The 22,142-nt window shown below is 44.3% G+C and overlaps 1 protein-coding gene across 1 annotated transcript in view; it reads right to left on the bottom strand.

The window, feature by feature from the left end:
• Positions 1-22,142, bottom strand: part of DEPDC5 (DEP domain containing 5, GATOR1 subcomplex subunit) — a 148,722-nt gene that overhangs the window by 65,296 nt on the left and 61,284 nt on the right. Inside the window, exons 22-27 of the mRNA XM_004716736.4 lie at positions 20,626-20,829; positions 18,997-19,132; positions 17,995-18,092; positions 3,820-3,885; positions 727-883; positions 79-239 (exon numbers count right to left, since the gene is read on the bottom strand). Coding sequence (XP_004716793.1) covers positions 79-239; positions 727-883; positions 3,820-3,885; positions 17,995-18,092; positions 18,997-19,132; positions 20,626-20,829 — 822 coding nt within the window. The remainder of the gene's footprint in view (positions 1-78; positions 240-726; positions 884-3,819; positions 3,886-17,994; positions 18,093-18,996; positions 19,133-20,625; positions 20,830-22,142) is intronic.

The raw sequence follows: 22,142 nt of genomic DNA, 5'->3' as shown, positions 1-22,142 counted from the left end.
GAAATCTCCTACCACTAATGGGGAATAAGAACCCATTTAATAAAGAAAGAAAAAAAAAGTTTCAAGAGAAAAACTCACCTCGGCTATAGAGTGGGCTGCTGCTTAGCGGGGGTGGCACGATGGGGGTGGATTTCTGGGCCTTGGGCTGCACTATGATTTGGTAGCCCTGCATGAGCCGCTGGCAAATGAACTCTTCAAACACCTGCTGGGCTGTCATCTGCACACCCTCCTCATCCCTCCTGAAAGCACAGAGGATGCCTCACCTGGGTTGCTCAGCCCACAAGCGAGTTGCACTTAAGAGTACACAATCCCACTCTTTCCATTTGCTTCATTCCCACAAGTCGTTGGTGACTCTACAGTAGTTCATAAAACATACCGATTTGGAACCATCCTTGAAAGGAATGAGCAACTCAAAGAACAAAATTTCCATCAACACAACAGCAGCATAAAAAGAGCAGGTAATTCAATGCCCAACAGAATCATCAAAGGAAAGAAAACCAGATTTAATGCACTCAAAATAAGTATATTAGCACATGAAAAATCATCGACGAAGAGCAATTGTTAAGGAGGCTTCTCAATACAACTAAATACAAGGTTGAAGTTCTTACACTATGCAGTCTCTGAAATCCAGGGAGAAGGAGACCGATTTGAAAACATGACAATTACTGGGACACGTCTGGAACTCATCCAAACAAAGGCAGGGTGCACCTCTCCTTTGACACGCACCTGTCGATGTCTGTTTCTGGGAGGAGATCATAGCAGCCCTCAGTGTAGTCATTCTGCAGTGCCTGGCGATCTGGGAAGTAGTCGGTGGTGAGCGGGAGGCAGGCTGGAGTCGTGAGGGACTTCCAATCCACTCCAACCGTGCAACAGAAGCCTGGTACTACAGGGGGGGCAGACAGTGTCAGAACTGCCTCGTGTCACGGGAAGAAGCACGTGTGGTCAACACAGCAGGGGTAGGGCCAAGGGAGAAGTGGAAATGGAGAGGATGGTGAGAGGTGATAAAATTGCCAGGAGGAGGGAGGGCAGAGGGTGGGGGAGGAAAGAAGAGAAAGAGAAAGAGCGTTTGTTAGACAATGCAGTGCACATGCTTATCCAATCCCATCATGCAAATGGATTCCCAGCTGATATGTTTCGTTGTAATGTTCTGATTTTAAGCTACAGCCACAATGCCAGTGAGGTTACTGCAGCGCAGGCAGAGGTATGCATAAAGCAAATCGATATTCCAAGAGCAGGTGAGGGGCTCAAGCCACAGCCTCGTCCCAGGACTGCAGAGGGGGTGGAGTGAAGAAAGGAGGAGAATTCAGTATGATGTCTGAATTAACAGCATACAGCAGCAAAATGTGGAATCTTTTCAGAATTGTAAAATTGAGGAATCAATCTAAAAGGGTGGGAGGAGAAATCAAGGAAAGATTTGGGGGAAGTTATGAAGCCAGAACTTTAAGACTCAGAGTTAACAATCAAGGAAGGACAGCTTCGGTCAGCATCATAAGCCTGGTCATATGATTCTGTCCAGAAATTCCTACTGTTGAGGTACAGCAGGGCTTGCCAACATCAGCACTACTGACATGACATTCTGAACTGGACAAATCCTTGTGGGGGAGGCTTATGGGACATCTTGGACTTTACAGGATGTTAAGCAGCATCACTGGCCTCTACACACTACATACCAGTAGCAGCCCCAACTTGTGACTACAGACGATGTCTCCATACATTACCAAATGACCGCTAGAAGGGCAAAGCCCACCTGATGCAAAACCACTGAATTCAAGGAACAAGGGCCCCGTTCTTGCAGTAATTTAAGTAAAGATTAGTTCTTCAATCTCTGTTAAAAGGAAGTTCAATGAAGCAGAAATACTCTGTGCTTTACCTCTGACTTAGCAGGAGGCTCATTTTATACATGGTGGTATTGTACCTGCTGTGGCATTAACCCTCACACCGCCTCCACAAGGCAGGGCTGGTGGCACCATCAATCTTTTCATATGCATGGCCAAGTTGAACCTCGAAGAGGTTACACATGATAGCAGAGTCAGGATTAGATGGTCCCTATCTATTCAGGGGTCTTTCCACTATATAGCACACTATTCAGTACAACAGAGTCCTACTGAACCAAGAGTCATAGAACCAGAGGAGAATCGGGTCACCACGGAACATGCTCTATGCAGCACCAGAGTCTCTAGACTGGTCTTGCCAACTTATTAATACTTGTTGTTGTTGGGTGCTATGGAGTCAGTTCCAACGCATAGTGACCCTATGCACAACAGAACAAAACACTGCCCAGTCCTGTGCCATCCTCACAATTATTTCTATTCTCGTGCCCATTGCTGCAGTCAATTAACGCTTGGAGGAGTGCAAAACATAGCCCAGAATCACCTAATTAGCCACTCCAATTTCTCTAGATGGCAGGTGAGAAGGTGGACTTGCTCCTACTTCCTGGTCAAAACCAGGAGCAGAAAAGAGAGACTTGATCAAAGTCACAATGGAGACGTCACCAACAGCAGACAGCTATAACCTCATCTGGCCCTGATCAGCTTACGTGATTTACAAGAAAATATTAAAAATGGATTCCACAGGGTACACACCAAAATGCGGAGAATTCAAATGCTGAGTCCAAGCTCCACTGGTGAGAATGTGTCTCAAATCCTAGTTTAGTGACCTCCAGAGCACAGCTTCCGGAAAACAGGCCCCATTTTGGCTGGCCCCACGAACAAGGTCTCTGAGGGTACCCCACCTCAGAACCACTAAACAGGCGAAAATAAACACAGTGGCTGTGGTTGCAGAAATAGAAAACTCAAACCCACTGCTGTCAATCCATTTCAACGCCTAGGAACCTTGTGGGGACAGAGCAGAACTGCCCCGGAGGATTTCCAAGACTAGATATTTCCAGGAGCAGTTGCCCTCATCCTTCTCCTGTGGAGCGACTGGTGTGTTTGAACTGTTGACTTTGAAGGTAGCAGCCCAGTATTTAACCCCATGCAACCGGGGCTCCTTTGTGCCCCCAGGGCTCTTGGCAGAGAAACAGGCTCGTCTACTCATGCTGCCAGTATGGAAAACAATCAATCTGACAATCATACGCCAGGAAACAGACCTCCCCAAGGACATGGACCACAAGAAAAATAACCATCTACCGGAACATGCATTAAGCCTGCATTATTTGCTATTGTTGAAAAACTGGAAATCACCCACATGGTTACTAGTAGAAGAATGATTATTCAAACTCGGGCACAGTACTGTGATAAAATTGCCATTGAAAATGACTGATAGGAAGGACCTAAAGAAACAGTGGATGGGTTATGAAGTAACCACACATGGGGACAAAAGAGACTTGGTGATGTATATACAGTGGTCACAGGGAAGGACGTGCATCAGGCAATGGGTTTTCTTCCTCCTATTGTGTTAGTGTGGGTATTTACCTGTTCTTTTGTTACACAGCTATTTCAATAGACAAGATGATCAAAACAAATGACTCACAACCAAATATTTTCAGCTTCAACTAAGTAGGCAGCTCCGATTCTTCCTATCACCTCCCGCTGACATTTTCCCAGAGCTACCATTAGGCATTTAAGGACTTAGAATTGGCTCTACACTGCCTTAAAGAGCCTCTGGGGCTCCCATTACACTCCCCTCTCCCCCTGAATCAGAAGTATTAGGTCACTCCACTCTCACTTTCTATCAGAGAACTGAAGGATCTGTCTTCCCTTGGCACTTTGCTCAGAGAGCCAGGGACTTTCAGTCTCTCCTCTTCCCACAGGGCTGTATTGCTTCCACATGCTCGGATCACGCACCTCCCCACCTCTTCAGTCAGCCGCCCCCTCTTACTTGGGTCTGGATCAGTAGAGACACTGTCCTCTAAAGAAGCTTTATTCTGGGTCCTAGGATTCATACCTATAGAAAGATACAATAGCTTATATTAATAAGGGTCACTTTGTGGAAAAAAAAGTTCTGAGTAACTACAGTTGAAAAACCCTAAAACTGTGATTAAAAATAAAATGGGAACCACCTGAAAATCCTGTGCTGAGTAATTCAAACAGCGCAAAGAATCAGCAGGAAAAATGAGCAAACCATAATTTGGGAATGCATCAGCTAATACTCTTTGAGTATTTCAGTATTCTTTGCTCAAAGAGACCTTTAGTCCAAGCATGCATACACACACGCAAGCAATTCATCATTTATTTTAAGAAAACATATATTTCAAAGTCACTTCAATTAATTAGAGCAATTTTTAACAAATATGAAATGACCTATTTAAGTTTAGTTCCCTCAGTTGTCCTCTGGAATGTTCTTCCTCGAGTCATGACTTTATGGAACATGAAACAGAATTCACGTCTTTAACAATAAAACAATGATTTGGCCTATAATTAGGGTAAAAGGAAAAACAGTTTTTGGTGTGCAATGTATTGACTAAAGTAATAGAATTAATTTTAAAACACCCCTTTCAAAACATGCATATTTACTAGAGAGAAGATGGGAAGGATTCTTACCAAACACTGATGGTAGAAACCTCTGAAAAGAAAGTTGGAGGAGGAAATAGAGGTAAACGAGAACTTTGGGATCATTTGAATCTTCTAGAACAATCTTTTATAGGCAAATTCCTACTGAAATCTTTATAAGATGATGTCTTAGGCAAAGAGTTGTTGATAGGACAACAAAAGCATGATCCATAAAAGAAATCATGGAGATACTAGATGTCATCAAAATGAAAACCGTTTGCTTTGTGAAAAGTACTGATGAAAGAATGAAAGATAAGCTACAGCCTGGGTGAAAACAGTGGCCAATCACATTTTGACAACTATCCAGAGTGTATCAAGAAGTCACAGAACTCAAGAATAAAAAGAACACACACAAAGAAAAATGGGCGAAAGATTTGCACAGACACTTCGCCAAATGACACATCCTCCAATGTCAGGGCATTCTGGCTCTCCTCTTTGCAAGACAGGCTTGGTGTTCGTCTAGCAGTCCACAGTAGATGCTGCAGCATTCGCAGTCAACAGGACAATCCCAATGCATCACTCTCCTGAGGTCACTCTTCTGCGTTGCTCAGTGTTTGCATGCACGAGGCGCTTGAAAAGACCAGGGTTTGAGGCAGGTGCGCCTTAGCCTTCAACAAGACATTTCTGCATTTTAACACTTTAAAGGGATCTTTAGTGCCACGTTATTTGGCTAGTGCAATAAACCCTTTGATGTATTGACTGCTGCTTGCATGGGCATTGCTGATGGATCTAAGTAACATGGAAATCCTTGACAACTTCAATTGTTCTCTATCATCATGCTGTTTGCTGGCCTACATATCATTGCATGCTACTCAGTAACAGAAAAGGTGAACTATGGATTCAATAGCCTATATTCATCTCCCTCAGAAGCATTATGGTGAATGAAAGAAGCCAGATTCAAAGGTTACAAATTGTATGATTCCATGTACATGACTCTGAAACATAGAGATCCTATTAGGGCAGAGTAGAACTGACCCTGTGGGTTTCCTACAGTTGTAACTCTTTACAGGAAGAGAAAGCCTCATTTTTCTCTCATGGAGTGAGTGGTTGGAGGGTTTGAACGGTTGGCCTTATGGTTAGCAGCCCAACGGATAACCACTGTGCCACCAGGCCAGTCTGTAAAAATCTATGTATTTGTCACACCCATGAATTGTATACTGAAACATACATTTTACTGCTGAAATTTTAAATATATATCATTTTTAAGTAGTATTTTAAATACCAAAAAATGATGTCTCTTGGTGAAAGCAATTTTACAACTTCTTTCTTTGGAATTGTCTTCTGTAGACTTTTAAAAACGATTAGTCACCATAATAGAAGATATCAGTCAGACTGATAGATTATTCTATTTCATTCAGACCCACACCACGAGGTAAGCTTTAGCCATTTTTCCTCTATAAAGAACTCTCAGCTCAGAGAAGTTAAGTAACTCACTGACAAGGGTGAACCCACACGGAGGCTCCAGTAAGGCTCAAGGCTGTCATTTCACTGCTCAACTCTATGGCTACTCGCTCTACTGCCCAGCTGTCCATCTGGGGCACCAATTTTCAGCAGCTGGAAAACAATTCTTCTTGGTTAAATATCAAAGCCATTTGGAACTTACTTTTCCAAAAAGGCGATCAATATCCATTTTCACAAAAGCTTAAAGCAGTGGTTCTCAGCCTGTGGGTCGCGACCCCTTTGGGGGGTCGAATGACCCTTTCACAGGGGTCACCCGATTCATATCAGTAGCAAAGTTAAAGTTATGAAGTAGCAGCAAAAATAATCTTATGGTTGGAGAGGTCACCACAACATGAGAAACTATATGAAAGGGCCGCGGCATTAGGAAGCTTGAGAACCACTGGCTTAAAGCATGATCATAAAGTTGCAATGCGCTGAGTTTCCTTGAGCGGCCTGAGAACTGGTAAGGCAATTACCAAACTGGCATTCCTGAAATACTCTGAGCAAGAGAATTACTATTATCAAGGGGACAATGCTCATGTGGATGTTCAGTTTGTGCATCAGAATACCTTCTTGTAAAGTTAGCTCTATTATCTTATATTTATATTTTAGCATTTTGAAGGGGGAAAAATCCCACAGAAAAACCAATCTAGACTTGGTCTATGGAACAACTGTAATTTTTACACTAAGAAAATCAGTCCAAGTTCAAATCCCATGAGCAATGGTTCAAGTTCATAGAGGCAACCAATGAAAGGATTCATCGGTCAAAAAGTCCTTTCCCATCCAAGCCCACCAGCCTTTTGTATCACCACCACCACAATAATTTTCAGAAAACTCTATGTTTTAAAGAAATATATAAATAACCTTTTAAGGACTTCCAGTAAACTACTTGCATAATCCCCTGCAGGCAATGGCTACCACACAGTGGGCTCTCCAAAGGTTCTGGCTTTATTTTCAGACCGTAAACTCACTCACTATGAATGCCCTCGGAAACCTAGCATGACAAAGGTGGGACCTCATAGCCAGTCAGCTGTGCTCCAACTTTGGAAAGGAAATTTCACTCTCAAAGTTCAAGGCCAGAGACATAACTGGGAGAGCTAATACAGAGCAGAAGAATCAAAGCTCTGTCTCTTTTGACCAGAAGTCAAAAATCTAATTGTATTCTCTAATTGCTTACCTCAAGGCCAAAAAGAGCAATCCATCTAGAGTCTCTGGGAAGCTGTCGGGCCCACATCTAGATGTAGAGCCCGGGGACTGGTTGCTTCTCCCTCTGGGTTACGAAGACGGTATTTACCCAGGAACTGCCCAGCCTGACCTGGATGAGTACCTCGGAAAACCCTTTGTTCTAGCTGGTGTGCTATGATTTCCTTGCTCCCTCAGCTCTCAGGCTAAATCTGCCACACTCACCTACTTAACATAAACTGTAGCTATTGAGTCCCAACAGTGAGGAATAAAACATGACATTTATTTCTTGTCTTTTAAAAATTAGACTATGTCCCATGCAGATAATGTTCAGTTAAAGAAACAGGGATAAAAATTACCTATCAAATCCAACCAATTACCTGGTTCCTGCTGGGAATCATGATAAAAAAATATGGAACAGTACAGTGCTGAGGCCGACAATAGCTTAAAAATAAAATTCCACAGGGCCAAGAGAGAAACCCCGAGCCTCCACTCCCCGTGACTCTGAATCACAACTGGGTGTCTACAGATGGTGCACAGTGTCCACCAAGAGGAAGTGAAGGTGGGGTCACAGTTTCCCTCTTGTTCCACCACCCACCCACGCCCATTTTAATGAATGAAATGTTAACTAGTATTTTTTTATGCCCCACCTAGCCCAAAATAAGGGCTTGAAATAGTCAGCTTATCCTTTAAAAACGCACTTTACTTTTGATACAAGCTACCAAGTCTGTGGAGCGAGCCAGCAAGTGTGTAAGGTCCATGATGCAGATGAAGAACTTGAGGTTCAACAAAGTTTCACGGCAATAATGGCCCCGAAACAAAGCCCAGAAGGCAGGAAGGAGCAAGAAATAAGATGGAGAGACATGGGAGACGCAGGCAGGGAACTGGGGAGAGAGCGGTTAGGTCGAGGAAACTGCAGCTAGTAACACAGTATGTAGAAACTGTGAATGGAAGGCCGCAGAGGGGGTGTTGCCACCAGCCACATTTCCATTCACTGGGAGGGGGTGGGGAGTAAGGGAGGCTGCACCTTTCTGGTGGTCTCCTACTAATGTGAACCCTGGTATAGTGCTGGGCAGATTATCAGATTGCTGCCCCCACTTGGAACTCTGCTTGTAAAAATTCAAAATGACAACACTGTGCCCAATCAGTTGATAATTCACTACTCCCATTTGTCTCTCTATTCATTGTTTTCATTCCGTTTCCTCTCCCAGTTGGCTTTTTTTCATCCTTCCCTTTGAAGCTCAGGGTTCCAAAATTATCACTTGCATACTCCTGTATACATCATTGGATTTCTTGTGACTTTGTGTAGACAGTCTGGGGAACCTGTCTGCCTAGGAATGCCTCTCAGACTAAGGCTGCACTGCAGGACTTGACCACCATCCACATTCACTATTCTTGCACAGCAGAATGTAGCCGAAATCACATGTTCCAAGTCGGTACACCACTAGCCCCACTCAGTCTGATATGCCATGAAAAGGCTATCCTTTCACCCACTGAGATAGGTAAAGTTTATTGTGAAAACCTGGCTGATAAACACATGTGGGATTAATTGAAGGGTGGAGGGATAAATGGCTCAGTGAGCCTTGCCTTTCTGGTTCTCAGGTCTCTTGCTTTCTGATGGTGAGACCAGGGTGCAGCTGCCTTAGCCAGTTCCCTGCTTCAGCTGGCAAGGCTCACTTCCTGTGAGACATCCCTGAAGCAAAGCCACATGGACCTACCCTGATGCAGCCCTGGGTGCTGGAGCAGCCATGTGGAGACCCCTGCCAGCGCTGAGATGCTTACACATTCACTGACTCGGCTTTCCTCCTGCAGTCGGCATCAATGCATGTCTTTTGTGAGATGGAGGAGGACTTTGTGGATTGGTGTCGGACATATGGGCATATGGGTTAATGTTGGACTTGTGGGCTTGGGCAGCACTGGGTTGGGGTGTTTTCTTGATGTGCACTCACCCTTTATAGAAAACTCTCTTATGTATGAGTTTCTGTGGCTTTGTTTCTCTAAAGTACCCAGACTAACATACCCACTTACCCCACATGGAACGGCTCCAAATAGAATCCCAAGTGATTCATGAGCCAAAGATCCTTGAGGCCTGAAGAGTTGATTTCTTAATTATTTTTGTTTATCTTGGCCCTTAGATCTATGTCCTAGAGTTCAATAAACATTTGCAGAATGAGTAAGTTTAGAGATTTTACGGAAAGCAAACCACGTTCCATCCAGATGAATTGAAAGAAAAGTTACTTCACATCCAGGTAGGAAAAAAATTGTCCAAGTGGATGAGAAAAAGAATCGACTTTGTCTTTTAATGACACGTGATGGTGCAGAAAGTATGGCTCTGCCTTTTTGAATGAATGTTACCGAAAGTTTTGCCCTCTCTCCAATCCTCATTGTTTGTGTAATGTCCAGTAACTTAAGCTTTTAATCTGTACAAGTCAATAATTCATATATTATGGCCTAAAAAGCAGGCCTATACATTCATAGTTTCCTTTTCTCAACAATGTTTTAAATTCTATTCTTTTGGCTCAACTAATCACACTATCAATAGAATTCTCTTATGCCCCATGGGGATGATTTATAATGTGCTCCAATAAAATAATAACGATGTCTCTAAAGCGAACAAAAAGCAAATAAATGCAATATGAACTGTAGCCATAATTTAAGAACAATTCGTTTTTATGACATGGCTGTACTCCATGCTCATGAAAAGATCACTGACGATATGGGTGCTCTTGCAAAGTGTAATGAAGAAATCACATGGTGCCCAGATATCAGGAAGAATGGTGCCTGGAGTCTTAAAGGTTTATCTGAAATCAACCAGCCATCTAAGTGAGGCATCAACAAAGTTCTCATGGAAAAGCACACCAGCCAAGGACTGTAAATAATAAAATCCAAATCTGGGAGAGGGAATGGTATCAGAGCTTAAATTATGAACACTGGGTTGACAGAAGGCTATGGATAATAGAAGCCCCAAATCCATTCGCAGGATCCCCATGTGGATTAAACCTCCAATGAATCTCCTCTGACCACAGTCTAGGGATTTCAATAGCCTTGCTGCCACACGGAGACCATTGTAAAGGTGATTACGGCACATGGAGTTAGGTTAAAATGTAACACCTTTTCATTTAATCTCCCTATTGACCTATTTTAAATTTGTTCTAATTTTTAATAGTATCCGCTTTCCACCTACATCACAACATTTGGGTTGAAATGCAGGGAGTCGGGAGGAGGTTGGACCAAACCCAAGGAGGTACATGCTGGTCCAACACAAAAATTGGGAAAGGAGGGAGGGGGGAAGGAGAAAAGAGGGGCACAAGAGGGAGCAGGGCACTAACCCACCCAGGGGGAGAGTACTGGTCTTGTCTACAGAGAATTGGGAGTGGGCATGCAGACCCTAACACGGTGCACCAAACCACGAGTATAACGTGGCCATGTGGAAGGATGCAAAAAAGAGAGAGCTACAGGGCTGGCCCCAACCACAGACAAACTGGCCCCCTCCCTAGAAATAGGTGTGACAGAGAACAACAACAAACCTACAGGTTGGGGAGAGGGGCCAGCCTGCCACACCCACAGGGAGGCAGACTGGGAAGGAAGAAGACAGAGCAAGCCAGACTCGACCCTATGCTGGCACACCAGGCCCGGAGGATGACGTCCCTGCGGGGAGCTAATGAGACAGAGGGGACTGGGCTGCCCACAACAGCTCTTGTCATGTTGTCCCCTTACTGGAGCAGACTGCGACAGAGGTCATTTCTGGGGACACATGGTGGGAAGGAAGTGAGTTAGGAACCACCCACAGCGGGAGAACCAAGAAGGGAACATACCAGACCAGCAGATGGAGCAAAGCTACGAAGCCCCTGAGGAGTCCTCAAAAAGGGACTCCAGGCCGGGAAGGGCAGCTCCTGGGCAGTCATGAAGGGCAGCAAACAGACCCGGGATTTTTGTATATTTCTTATCTTTTCCCCCCTCCCTTTTCTTTTTCTTCTTGTTTCTTCTCCTTTTCTCTTTTCAATCCTTTGTTGTTTTAAAATCAGTTTGGGATATGTCATAGTCGGTGTGCGTACCTATATAAGATATGCATGGAAGCATGCCCGAGAGAGCAGTGGGACCAACAGTCCTGGGGAGACCTGGAGGGTGAGGGTGGTGGGGGAAGGAGGAGGTGAGCACACAGTGCCATGGACAGGGGAACAACGAAGGCATTAGAGTCAGTAACAAGGAGGAGATAGGGATCAGGGGGGTGGGGTGTCGGAGCAACAGCAAACTAGCTAAGAGGAGGTACCAAGAGGCAGAAATAAGGGGAAAGTGACGGTGGGGCAGGAAGAAGGTAAAAGGAAACAGAGGAAGGGCATATGAAACAAAGCAATGGACAGAGGTATAAACATAGCAGTGTACATATGTAAATACATTAATCCGCAAAAATAGAGGTATTGGCCTATGTACATATATTTATGCGGCAATACACTGAGGTAGGGGATGGACTTTGGGTCTCTGTTCATACCCTCCCTCATACAAGAACACTTTGTTTTAACAAATCGGCAGTCTGCGATGTTCACCTTTCCGACACAATCGCCGAAGACAAAACAGGTGCATATGCAAATGTGGTGAAGAAGGCGAATGGTGCCCGGCTATTAAAAGATACAGCGTCTGGCAGAGAAGCAACAAGTCCACATGGAAGAAACACACCATCGGTGTGATCATGAGGAGTCACAGGGACTGGGTAATAAGCATCAACAGACACATAACAAACAAATGAACAAAACATATTGTTGCGAACGAGGGGAGTTGGAGCAGAGATGCAAAAAGTCCATCTATAGACAGTGGAACAATCCCCCCACAGAGGGGCCACAGGGAAGGGATGAGTCACCAGGGTGCAGTAAAGCATCAATGAAACACACGCTATTGCTCTGGTTCCTCAAGGCTTCCTCACCCCCTACTTCCATGACCCCAGTGCTGCTACTCAATTCAGACTAGACCGGAGCATGTACACAGGTATAGGAAGGGGTGGGCGCTCACAACACACAGAATCCAGCAACAGGAGTGGGAACAGTGGCACCAGGAGGATAGCGGGAGGAGGGGAAAGGAAGAGAAAAAGGCAGAACCGATCGCAATGACTGAGCACACCCTTCTCCAGGGGTCAGAACAACAGGACACATGGGGGAAGGGAGACAGTGGTCTCGTTGTGAGAAACAATAACAATGTACAATCTATCAAGGGGTTAAGGGGGGGGCGGGGTAAAGGAGCTAATACCAAGGGCTCAATAGAAAGTAAATGTCTAGAAAAGAATGAAGACAACATATGCACAAATTCGCCTGATGGAAGCGATGTAGGGATTGTGACAAAAGTTGTAAGAGTCCCCAATAAAATGATCTTTTACTAAAAAAAAAAAAAAATGATTAGCTTCAAAACTGATCATAAACTCAAAAATATATAGCATCTGCTTTCTTTTTAACTGATACTTTTCTCTGTTTTAGTTTGTCATTCTGGTTGAGGTTTGTCTTTTGCTCTTGTTTTTTTATGTTTTTCTGTATGTGACATTTGTGATAGGTTAATTCCATAGAGACAGTAATGATTAATAGTTACCTAGAGGCATGGCAGGGGTGGTTGGGGAAAAATGAAGAACTAACAACAATGACTACGAGAAGAAAATGTTCTAAATGCATTGTGGTGATGACATCACAATTCTTTTTAATATAACTGAACTACTGAATTATATGATATGTAAATTATATGCCAATAAAACTAGTTTAAAAACTTGAGCTAATTATTCAAGAAAAAAGCAATGGGGAGAAAACTCACTCTTTAGTAGAGTGAGATGTTAAGCTCAGAAGGCTTCTAATGTTCATTCAACTGCCAAGTATGTGTCAGGAGTAACTTAAAGAAATAAAGATACATCTATAACAAAGCCAAAGTCCTTGCCCTCCTGGAGCTTGCAATAAAATTTTAAAATCTACTATGTCTGATGGAGATATGTGCTATGAAAACTATTAGGCAAGAAAGATGGTGGGAGCACCAGAACAGGGCATTAGAATTTAGGTATGAACTGAAGGAAGTGAAAAGCAAGCTGTGAACAGGGAGCCAATGTCATGTATTTACTATTCAGTTCAGGGCTTTGCATTCGCTTTGGAAGTGAAAGGTGACATTATTAATAATTTTACAGAACAATAAACTCAAGCCAAGGCTCTCTTGGGGAAACCCAGATATATGGATACTTTAGCTATAAAACTCTCTAGGGTAAAAGCAATATTGCAGAGGTGATAGAGAAAGACTGAGATTCAGGTGATGTTTTATAAGTCTGGGGAATTGTTAGAGTGAAATTAGAGGGAAGAAGAGATAAGGTTTGGAAGCTAATAAGGGGCCACATGAAAAAGGGGGTTCTGTTGGCTGTGGTAATGTCTTTGGCTTCTAACAGTAAATTAGAAGCAAGTGTCATCTAAGTGAGGTGTCAACTAGGTCCACACTGGAGAAGCAAACCCATCTGTGTGATCCAAGGATTGTAAATAAAACCCATAATCAGGGGTAGGGAATTGTATTATAGTTTAAATTCTGACTACGGTACCCAGTTTGCAGAAGGCTATGGACGACAGTGGAAGGTCAAAATCCATTTACAAAATCCCCAGGTAGATTAAAACTCCATCGAATTCCCTCTGGTTATCACCTAGGGATGTGAATAATCTTGCCACCAGAAAGACTGCATTGTAAAATGGGTTATTTCCACCCTCCTGACCAGCCCTGGAAGAGGCACAGTCTCCCTTGGGGGCTTACCTGGGTGTGTCCTTGATAGAAATTAACACAGGAGGGGTTGCATAGTCAAGAGTCATGCCCTGACTGCCTTGGGAAGGCCCCCTGGACCAGTCTTGTAAGCTCCTCCATGTACGTGTTCCAATTATGGCCTCATTTTCACTCCAGTAAACCTACCTGTAACTTCGATGTATTGATCTGCCACCAACCATGCATTTGTGATCATTTTCCTTGATCTCTTCCCACTACCCCTTTTAAATCTCTGTATATCAGCAAACCCTTAGACACCATTACGATCTCGTGCTAATGATCGCCCTCACCGGGATAATATGTCTTTGTCTTATACTTGTCCCATTTAAGACTAGTAAATGTGCTCTTTTTTAAAAAAGAGTGACTATAAAGCCCTTGGATAGTTTAGCACGGAGAACTTATATGACCTGAGGAATACTCTGAATTGCTATGTTGAGAATAAACCACGTGAAAAGGCAAGGGGAAATCTAGAGACACGTTAACAGGCACTATAACAAGAGAAGCAAAAGATGAGTGCTCTGGACTAGGTAGGACTAGTAGAGGTGATGAGATATGACCAGATTCTGGCGATATCTGCAAGACAGATCTGACACATTGCGCTCATTCACTGGATATTGCCAGGTAGTAATGAAATTAGAATAATTTTTTGGTCTACTTTCTTCTGTGGCTGGTTAACAGTGATCAGGTAGCCCTATTAGAGCCGGTAGGATACTGGAAATTTGATCCCCACATGAGAATTACTACAGACTATAGCCTGTTCACCCCATGAAAACATATGCTACTGGTCATAAGGGCACTGGCCAAGGGTCAGAATGATGCCGCTTAATTATAACTAGAAAGACAGCTCAAGCAGCCCACACCTCAAGAAGCTACTTATTCTGATATATTTATGTAACTGGACATTTGCATACCAATCAAACATGATATTTTGTGGGTTAACTGAATCCTTTTTTGCATGTAGCAGCTTAGTTCTGGAAGTATAAAATACATTTGTCAATAAAAGTAAAAAGCACTTTAGCCATAAACTAAAGATAATCTCCTTCAGTCTAGAGCAGAGATCAGCAAACTAACTTTTGGGAAAGAAGTGCCAATCCTGTCCCTCACAACAATTTAAAAATTATTTGAGAGCCATCAATATATATTCACAAACAAATGAAATAATCATTATCTGAAAATGAAATTATGATAGTTTTATGTCCATTTTCAATTTTACTTCAGAGCCACATGTACATTCTGGAAAGAGCCACATAGGGCTCTTGAGCTGCAGTTTGCCGACCCCTGGTCTACAGCATAGGTTCCAAAACTTATTTGGCCCACCACACCTTTTTCAGTAACAACAACAACAAAAACCACTTAAGATCCCCTACCAATGAAAATTTTCTATACACCTATAATCCAGGATAAAGTGTAGGCATCTGCTTTTTTGCTTCGGAAGGCCTGGTGGGGAGCGGGTTGTGCTTTGGGCTGCTAATTGCAAAGTCAGCAGTTTGAAAGTACCAGCCGGGGCTTTCTACTACAGTAAAGAGCTAGTCTTGGAAACCCACAGGGGCACTCCTACCCTGTTCTATAGGGTTCATTTCACTATGAGTTGACATGAACTCGCTGGCAGTGAATTCGGTTGTCTTGGATCTGGTTTTGCAGCCCCTGCACTGGATCATTCAGTGCCCACTTTGGGAAACACTGGTCTAGCGGGAGGACAGAGATTGAAACAATGAGCTCACAGTGTGCCAAGTTGCACAAAGAGGTTCATAGAAACAGCTCCCGGGAGCGTGTGCGGAAGAGACATGAACCACTAAAGCAGCAGTCACATTCCGTTCGAATCACAAAGACCTAGAAAGTTCACATTTGTAGAGCACGCACCCCAGGTGGCGGGCCGTTCTAAGTACTGTACAGGGATCATCACATTTAACACAACAATTCTCCTCCCAGATGCAGAAACTGAGCTACACAGATGTTAGGTAACTGGCCCAAAGGCTTTACAGATGGTAGAAGTGGCACTAGGACTCACCTCCTAAGATTGTCCAGCCTGCTCTCTTTCCACGGGCAGTAAAGTGGAGGCAGATGAAGCCAGAGATGCAAGCAGGAGCCAGATGACATGCAGCATTATAATCAGTGTAAAACACTGACGATTTTACATGTGGAACGGATTGGCTGATCAGACTTGATTTGGAAATATCTCAACTACGGCAGTGTGGAGCATGACTCGGAGAGGACAAAACGATGGGAAGATCACTTTTAAGGCTACTTACTATAACGGTGCCGGCCAGGAAACACAGGGGTATAAACAAAGGCAATGGCAGGAGAATGGGAATGAGCTGTCAATGAATAAAGAAAAGAAGAGGCAGGGTGGGGGTTGGGAAACAGGGAGACAAGTTGCAATGCCAGTAAGGATAAGGTACTTGTGCTGTCAATGAGAAAATGGTACCTGGGGTCTTGCAAATGAAGTGTTCCATCAGCTAAATGTATCTAGAGCTCAGGAGCTTAACAGAGAGAAAGGCTAAGCGAGATCTCCAGATATCCAGGCTGGGGTTTGCTGGGTGGGGTGGGGTAGGATGGAGGGGGTGTTAGCTCAAAGGACTAGTGTCATTTGATGATCTTGCAGATATCCTTAAATGAGAATTCTTGGAAACCTCCCTCTTTCCCCAGAAGAGATTTTAAAATTGAAAGGGAAAAAAATCACCTTATGGGTAATCATCTAGGCTGCCTAAGCAACCCAAGGCCAAGAACCACTCTGGGGCATTCCCAGCACTGCAAGCATTGTTCTTGTTACAGCCAACAGTGAACCTAGCTCACTTATTCAAGCAATCCCCAGTATCACCCTCTTTGGTGCGACTCTACCCTCAACACCTGGGAGCCTCCAACTAGGGGTTTCTAAAAAACAAATTTTAAAAATAGCTCCCTGGCTTAGGAAAACAATAAAAATGTTGTTTTTATAATATTCTAGAGGCACTTTAAAAGAGTCCTAAGACCAGGCAATATTTTCACATTCTTTGAGAGAAGGTACAAAGCGTCTTACACACTCTCTATTTGTATTCAATTTTTCTGTATTGAGAATGAATAATTCTGTAGGGAATCTTCTACTGCCAACCTACTTGCCAAGCCTTAACCAAAGGGCTCCAGGAAAATTATCAAATGGATCTATCCATGGCTGAAGGGAACTTGATTAACTAATCCTCCACAACGTCCCTTTCATCCCACCCTTCTGAAGGTTTGGAAACCCAAGTCAGCTTATGAATCACTAGGAAAGAAAGAATAAGAACACTAAAGCAGAAAGTAATAGGCCCAGTTTTAATGATTTCCACACTTACTGGTAGAATGCCTACCCTTGAAAATGCTCCAAAAATCTACCTCCACCCATCCACACTAAATGTTTCGCTGTACCCTGAAAAGTGCCATCAGACGAGGAACCAAAGAGAGTGAATTTTACTGGCTTTACATTTAAAAATCAATACATTACTCTTATTGTCTGAGTCAGGTTACCTGACAGCTGGCTTGAGAAATTAGTTTCCTATGTCTACAACTGTGGGTGTGAAGTCACCCCATGTAAAACATGATACAAAATATGCTATAATACTTTATGATATAAATATGTAAAAAGAACAATAGGATAAAAACTAAAAAATGCTTCCAGACGTTCCCCTGACCCTCTCTCTACCTAACCAAATCATACCTCTGAAAGGCTGAGATGTATGCCCACTTCTCAAAGCTGCTCTGCCACTCTCACCCAACCCTCTTCTTGTTTATGATCTCATAGCCAGAACCACACAATTCCCCAAAGGTGTCTCCTGTCTCTATGGGGCTGTGTTGCCTCTGCTGCCAGTGTCAGTTCCTCTAAAGTTAGAGATTACTCCTGTCCCACCCCAGGGTCATCGCTTCATCTGGAGTCGCTGACAAGTCAATGACAAATGTGGCCTGACCAACACGTTCTAGGCTAAAAATGTACTGGACAGCCCATTTATAATCCCATGCATTATACAGCACCGCTTCTAAAATGGGCCACCCAAAATTAGTATAGAAACAATCCCCAAATACAGCATGGTCCTGTGCTTTCTGGCTCTCATGTGGTTCCTAGATGTAAGCCTGCTTGGAGCACCCCAACTCTATTACCTCTCAAGTTGGTTACCTGCACAGCTGTTGCTAAGCAGGCTGACAGAGAGCGCTTCTGTTCCACTGAAGTTCAAGAAGGACATGTTGTCACCAGACTGGCGGGAAGTGCTGTGCCTGCAAAGAACAGAGCCCAGCCACCTGGCTTAATGACGAGCATCACCTTTTTCATCCTGCTCCCCCTGGACACCAAGCACGGACATCAAGATTTGGTTTCTTTGGCCACTGGGATCCATGTCAAAGGTCAGCAGGTTGCAGGACTCCCCCTGCTTTCCCATTGCCTTGGTAGACCCCTGGTCTTCCTGTCCTACATCTCTGCCTTACGCAAACTCAGAGGAGGAAGATGTCAGGTGATTCAACAGAGGTAGAGAGGGCTGGTCCTGCCCCCCAACCCCTCACACATCTCTCATGATGTCAAGGCGATTTAAAAAGGGCTCAGAGATAGCTCCTTGCAAAGAGCCACAGGAACAGTGAGCCCAGGCTTGTCAGAGCAGAGATGACTCTTTCCCTATATGACTCTCTTTGGGTGCCTCTAATACTTCCAGAGCTCTGGTGTCATGAAAGAGTTGTCTCTGGAAGCGCAAGTCTTGATTTCCACATTGCTGTTAATATTAACGTCTTCTAAACTCAACAGTAGAATTTCTCAGTGACCAATGAAAGAGAGGCTGCCTGAAACAAACAGCACTTGTCAGCACCTGTCTCAGGTGCCATGGCCAAAATATTTCCTCATGGTCACCACTGAATGGAGTTTTAAAGAAACCTATGCTTGAGGTTTACAAAGTGGGCACTGGATTCAAATTAAACCTGAACCAGGGCCTAGGTAACAGCTCAAACAATAATGCCAAGCAGTTCGCTGTATACTTTGCCAATGAAGGAAAAGAAGCTAACTAACAAAGGGAAGGCCTGATCTCATACTGTCAAGTCTTTATCAGCAGGACATTTTGGCAGCAGTGCTGTATACTGTCTTGGGTGCCAGAAAGTGTTCTCAAGGTACCTCCTGGAGCCCTGTGCACAGCCTCACCTTCCGGCAGCTTCGTGATATGCTAGCTCCAGCAGCTCTGCAGAGGAGTGGATTGGGTCTCTCTGCCCGCTGCCCTGCAGCTCCACCATGTTCTGCCGGGTCTGGTGATGGATCTGGATGGCCTCTCCGGAGGGTCCTATCCAGACAAAGATCCGCTGAGCATCATTCCCATCCAACAGCTAATGTTGTACACTTAATTCCAATCTTCCTTTTTCTAACGCTTCTGTGGCATAGGTATGTAAGAGATTAAGAGATGAGCACAGCCCGGAGGAACACGTTACGCAGGATCAGAGGACACCTCTCCTGCCAAAGGGAATCATCCGGATGATCTGTCATCTTCTTCAATGTAAGAGCTGAAGCGTCATGGAGAGAGCAGAAGGGGAAGCGGGGCCTTTCCCAGGAGGGTGAACACCAACTAACCGAGAAAGGAAACACGAAGAAAACACCTCCCGGACAGTAACGACCACGACCCTCTGAAGCAGCAGGTTTGCAAAAGCTGAAGCTAAACCAGAATTAGTCAATCGAATGAAAAAGGCTTCCAAGCAAAAGAGAATGCTTCAAGCTGATTGCTGAACGCAGGTAGCAGTCATTTAAGCAGAGGGCAGTCGAGGTAGAAGAAATAAAATTTCACGCATAGGAAAGGCAAAACGTGGGCGGGAGACCACAAGATTAGCTTGGGCAAGAGAAAGGCCTCTGAGGAAAAGAACAAGAGCACAGAAAGTTGGGGAGGCTCGCACAGGAGGGCCTTCGTGCTTCGAAGGCCAGATAAGTAGGAGTGTAGACCCAAGACAGCAGAATTCAGGAGAATACCGTTTTTGTCACTGTGGGGAGATGGGCGCGAAGATGAGCAGAGGCACAGTGGAAGCGCAGAAGGTGAAGGGGCAGCCTTTTAGTACAGGACTGTACTAAACATGTAGTGGTGATGGCAGAGAAAGGGAGTTTAGGAATAATCCTTACCTATAACCAACTGAACCAGGTTCATTTCTCAAGTACTTAACCTTGAAACCCTGACAGCATGTTCAGAGGAAAACCACTGGAGATTTCCAGGCAGCCAGCAGGACGTTCCCACTCACGAAACGTCAGTGTTTAATGCATCTGCTCTTTCCCAGTCCAGCACCAGTCTTTTAAGCTGAAGTTTAATTTTAGCCACAGCTTTATAAAACCTCGATGCCATCTCGTTTAGGGCATATATATACATATATATTTTTTAAAGATGAACCAGGAAGAAGAGTACATTTGGGGGTAATTTGGGGGATGTTATTTCAGTTGTCAGAGACACCTGAAAGAGAATTTTTTTTTAAATTTTGTGTAACCAAGACAACAATTATCAATATCTAAAGACAGCTCAGAAAGGAAGGAACAAACAAGGATGAGGAAACTAAGTAACTACGTAGGCAGCAAATAAAGAAACAGTCATTGGGTTCACACGGCTAATTATGGTTACAAAGCTATTCCTAATTGCCGTATGTCTTCACAGATTCTCCTAACGCCCCTGGGACAGGCAAAACGGTTGGGGCAACAGAGGCTCCGAGAAGCTGAAATACTTCACCACGAATCTGTGGCTCATTGGTGCTGAGAACCAGGCTTCGATGCTCCTGGTCTAGGCTTTTTTCTTAGCCGCCAACTTACCCACAGGGAAGGTGTGCATCCAGCGCCTTCTGTTGGAAGTCAGTTTCATCGGCATTCTCGAGGGGGCGAAGGGGTTAATCAGCGCCCGCTGGGGTGTGTATCCACCAGGCCGGACGTGCAGCATGGACTCCGCACTACCTACATGGAACCGGCCCGGAGCACTGGAATCTCGCTGCGAGGCCTCCATCAGGTTCTCCAGGACATCTGTCCGGGGTGACGTTGACGCATAGAGAGAAGCACAAGCCACAATGAAACCAGCTGGGGAGAGTGCGGTCAAGACGGACAAGGTTGTTGGCCATCACAAGTGCTCAGGAATGAGAGAAATGAGTAAAATCGCCAAACTCAATCCAACACTTCGCTGGGGAGAAGGAGTGGTGACTCCTAAGTCACCAGCCTGATGAAGATACACGCAGACCTACTGAGGAGGACCCCACATGGCATGGAGATCCCGGACTTCAGATGCAATGACTGAAGGATGAGGCATGAACTCTTTCCCTTCTCTGTCTGAGATGAACAGTGAAACATGGCTATTTGGTCCCCAGAAGAGCAGACTCAGAGAGAGAAAATTCTAGATGCTCATAAAACCGATGTGCTTTTCCTCGTGGACATATGGGACTACAGTTCCTAACTTCTTTGTATGGTGCCATGTGACTGAGGTAAGGTCAACAGAACATGAGTGCAAGTGACCAGGTTCAAATCCACAAATCCAGGCAAGTGCTCCATCTCTCTTCCCCTTCTGTGGTGGCCTTGGAGACCAGGCTTGGTGACCTAGGGTGGAAGGAGGCGGCAGCCCAAAATGAGCAGGTAGAGCTCAGGGTCCCCATCCCACTGATTCAACGGGCATGAGTAAGATATAAAATGTTACACTGAAAATCCTTGGGGAGAAAAAAGATGCATGTACTCTTGTCTTGTTTGATTGCAGATAGGGCCCTACTACAGAAATGGAAGAAAGTAGGCTCCATCACATGATTGAAACAAAGAGCTGAACCCCACAGCCAACGCCCCTCGTATGCATCCCGTATTTACTAAGCAATCACCGAAACTAAAGAATGGATCCAAAGGGCAGAAATTCCTTAGCATCAGTTACCTGCCTTGTCCACCATTATTTTCCCTGTGCCTACACTATAACCTGGTACAGAGTAATATTTAATTACTCAAGACAATCTGAATGCAGGAAAGGAACACATGAATCCTATGAGAGTTGCATTCGTCATTATAAACTAGTGGATTTAAGCTCTGGTTTACCGAATTAAAAAAAAAAAAAGAGTAGGATCTAGTCACTTACCCTGGATATAAAAAGAGAAAGCTCGAATTAAAAAGACTTATACTTTTAAAAGGATGAGAACTAAGCTAAGAGATAAAGTGGGTTGAAATGGTCTCACACCTCTACCTACACCTGTATGAAGTCAATAGCTCCTTAGGCTACACCTGTGTCACATTAAGGAAGTCACAGGGTAGGCAGGGGGAGGATCCTTCAACCTAACAGAGAATGGGAAACCAGCACTAAAACGCCCGCT

The sequence above is a fragment of the Echinops telfairi genome, unplaced genomic scaffold (assembly GCF_000313985.2).
Source record: "Echinops telfairi isolate 266 unplaced genomic scaffold, ASM31398v2 ScPeMD7_29;HRSCAF=101, whole genome shotgun sequence".
Taxonomy (NCBI): domain Eukaryota; kingdom Metazoa; phylum Chordata; class Mammalia; order Afrosoricida; family Tenrecidae; genus Echinops; species Echinops telfairi.
This window is presented reverse-complemented; position numbering and strand designations above follow the sequence as displayed.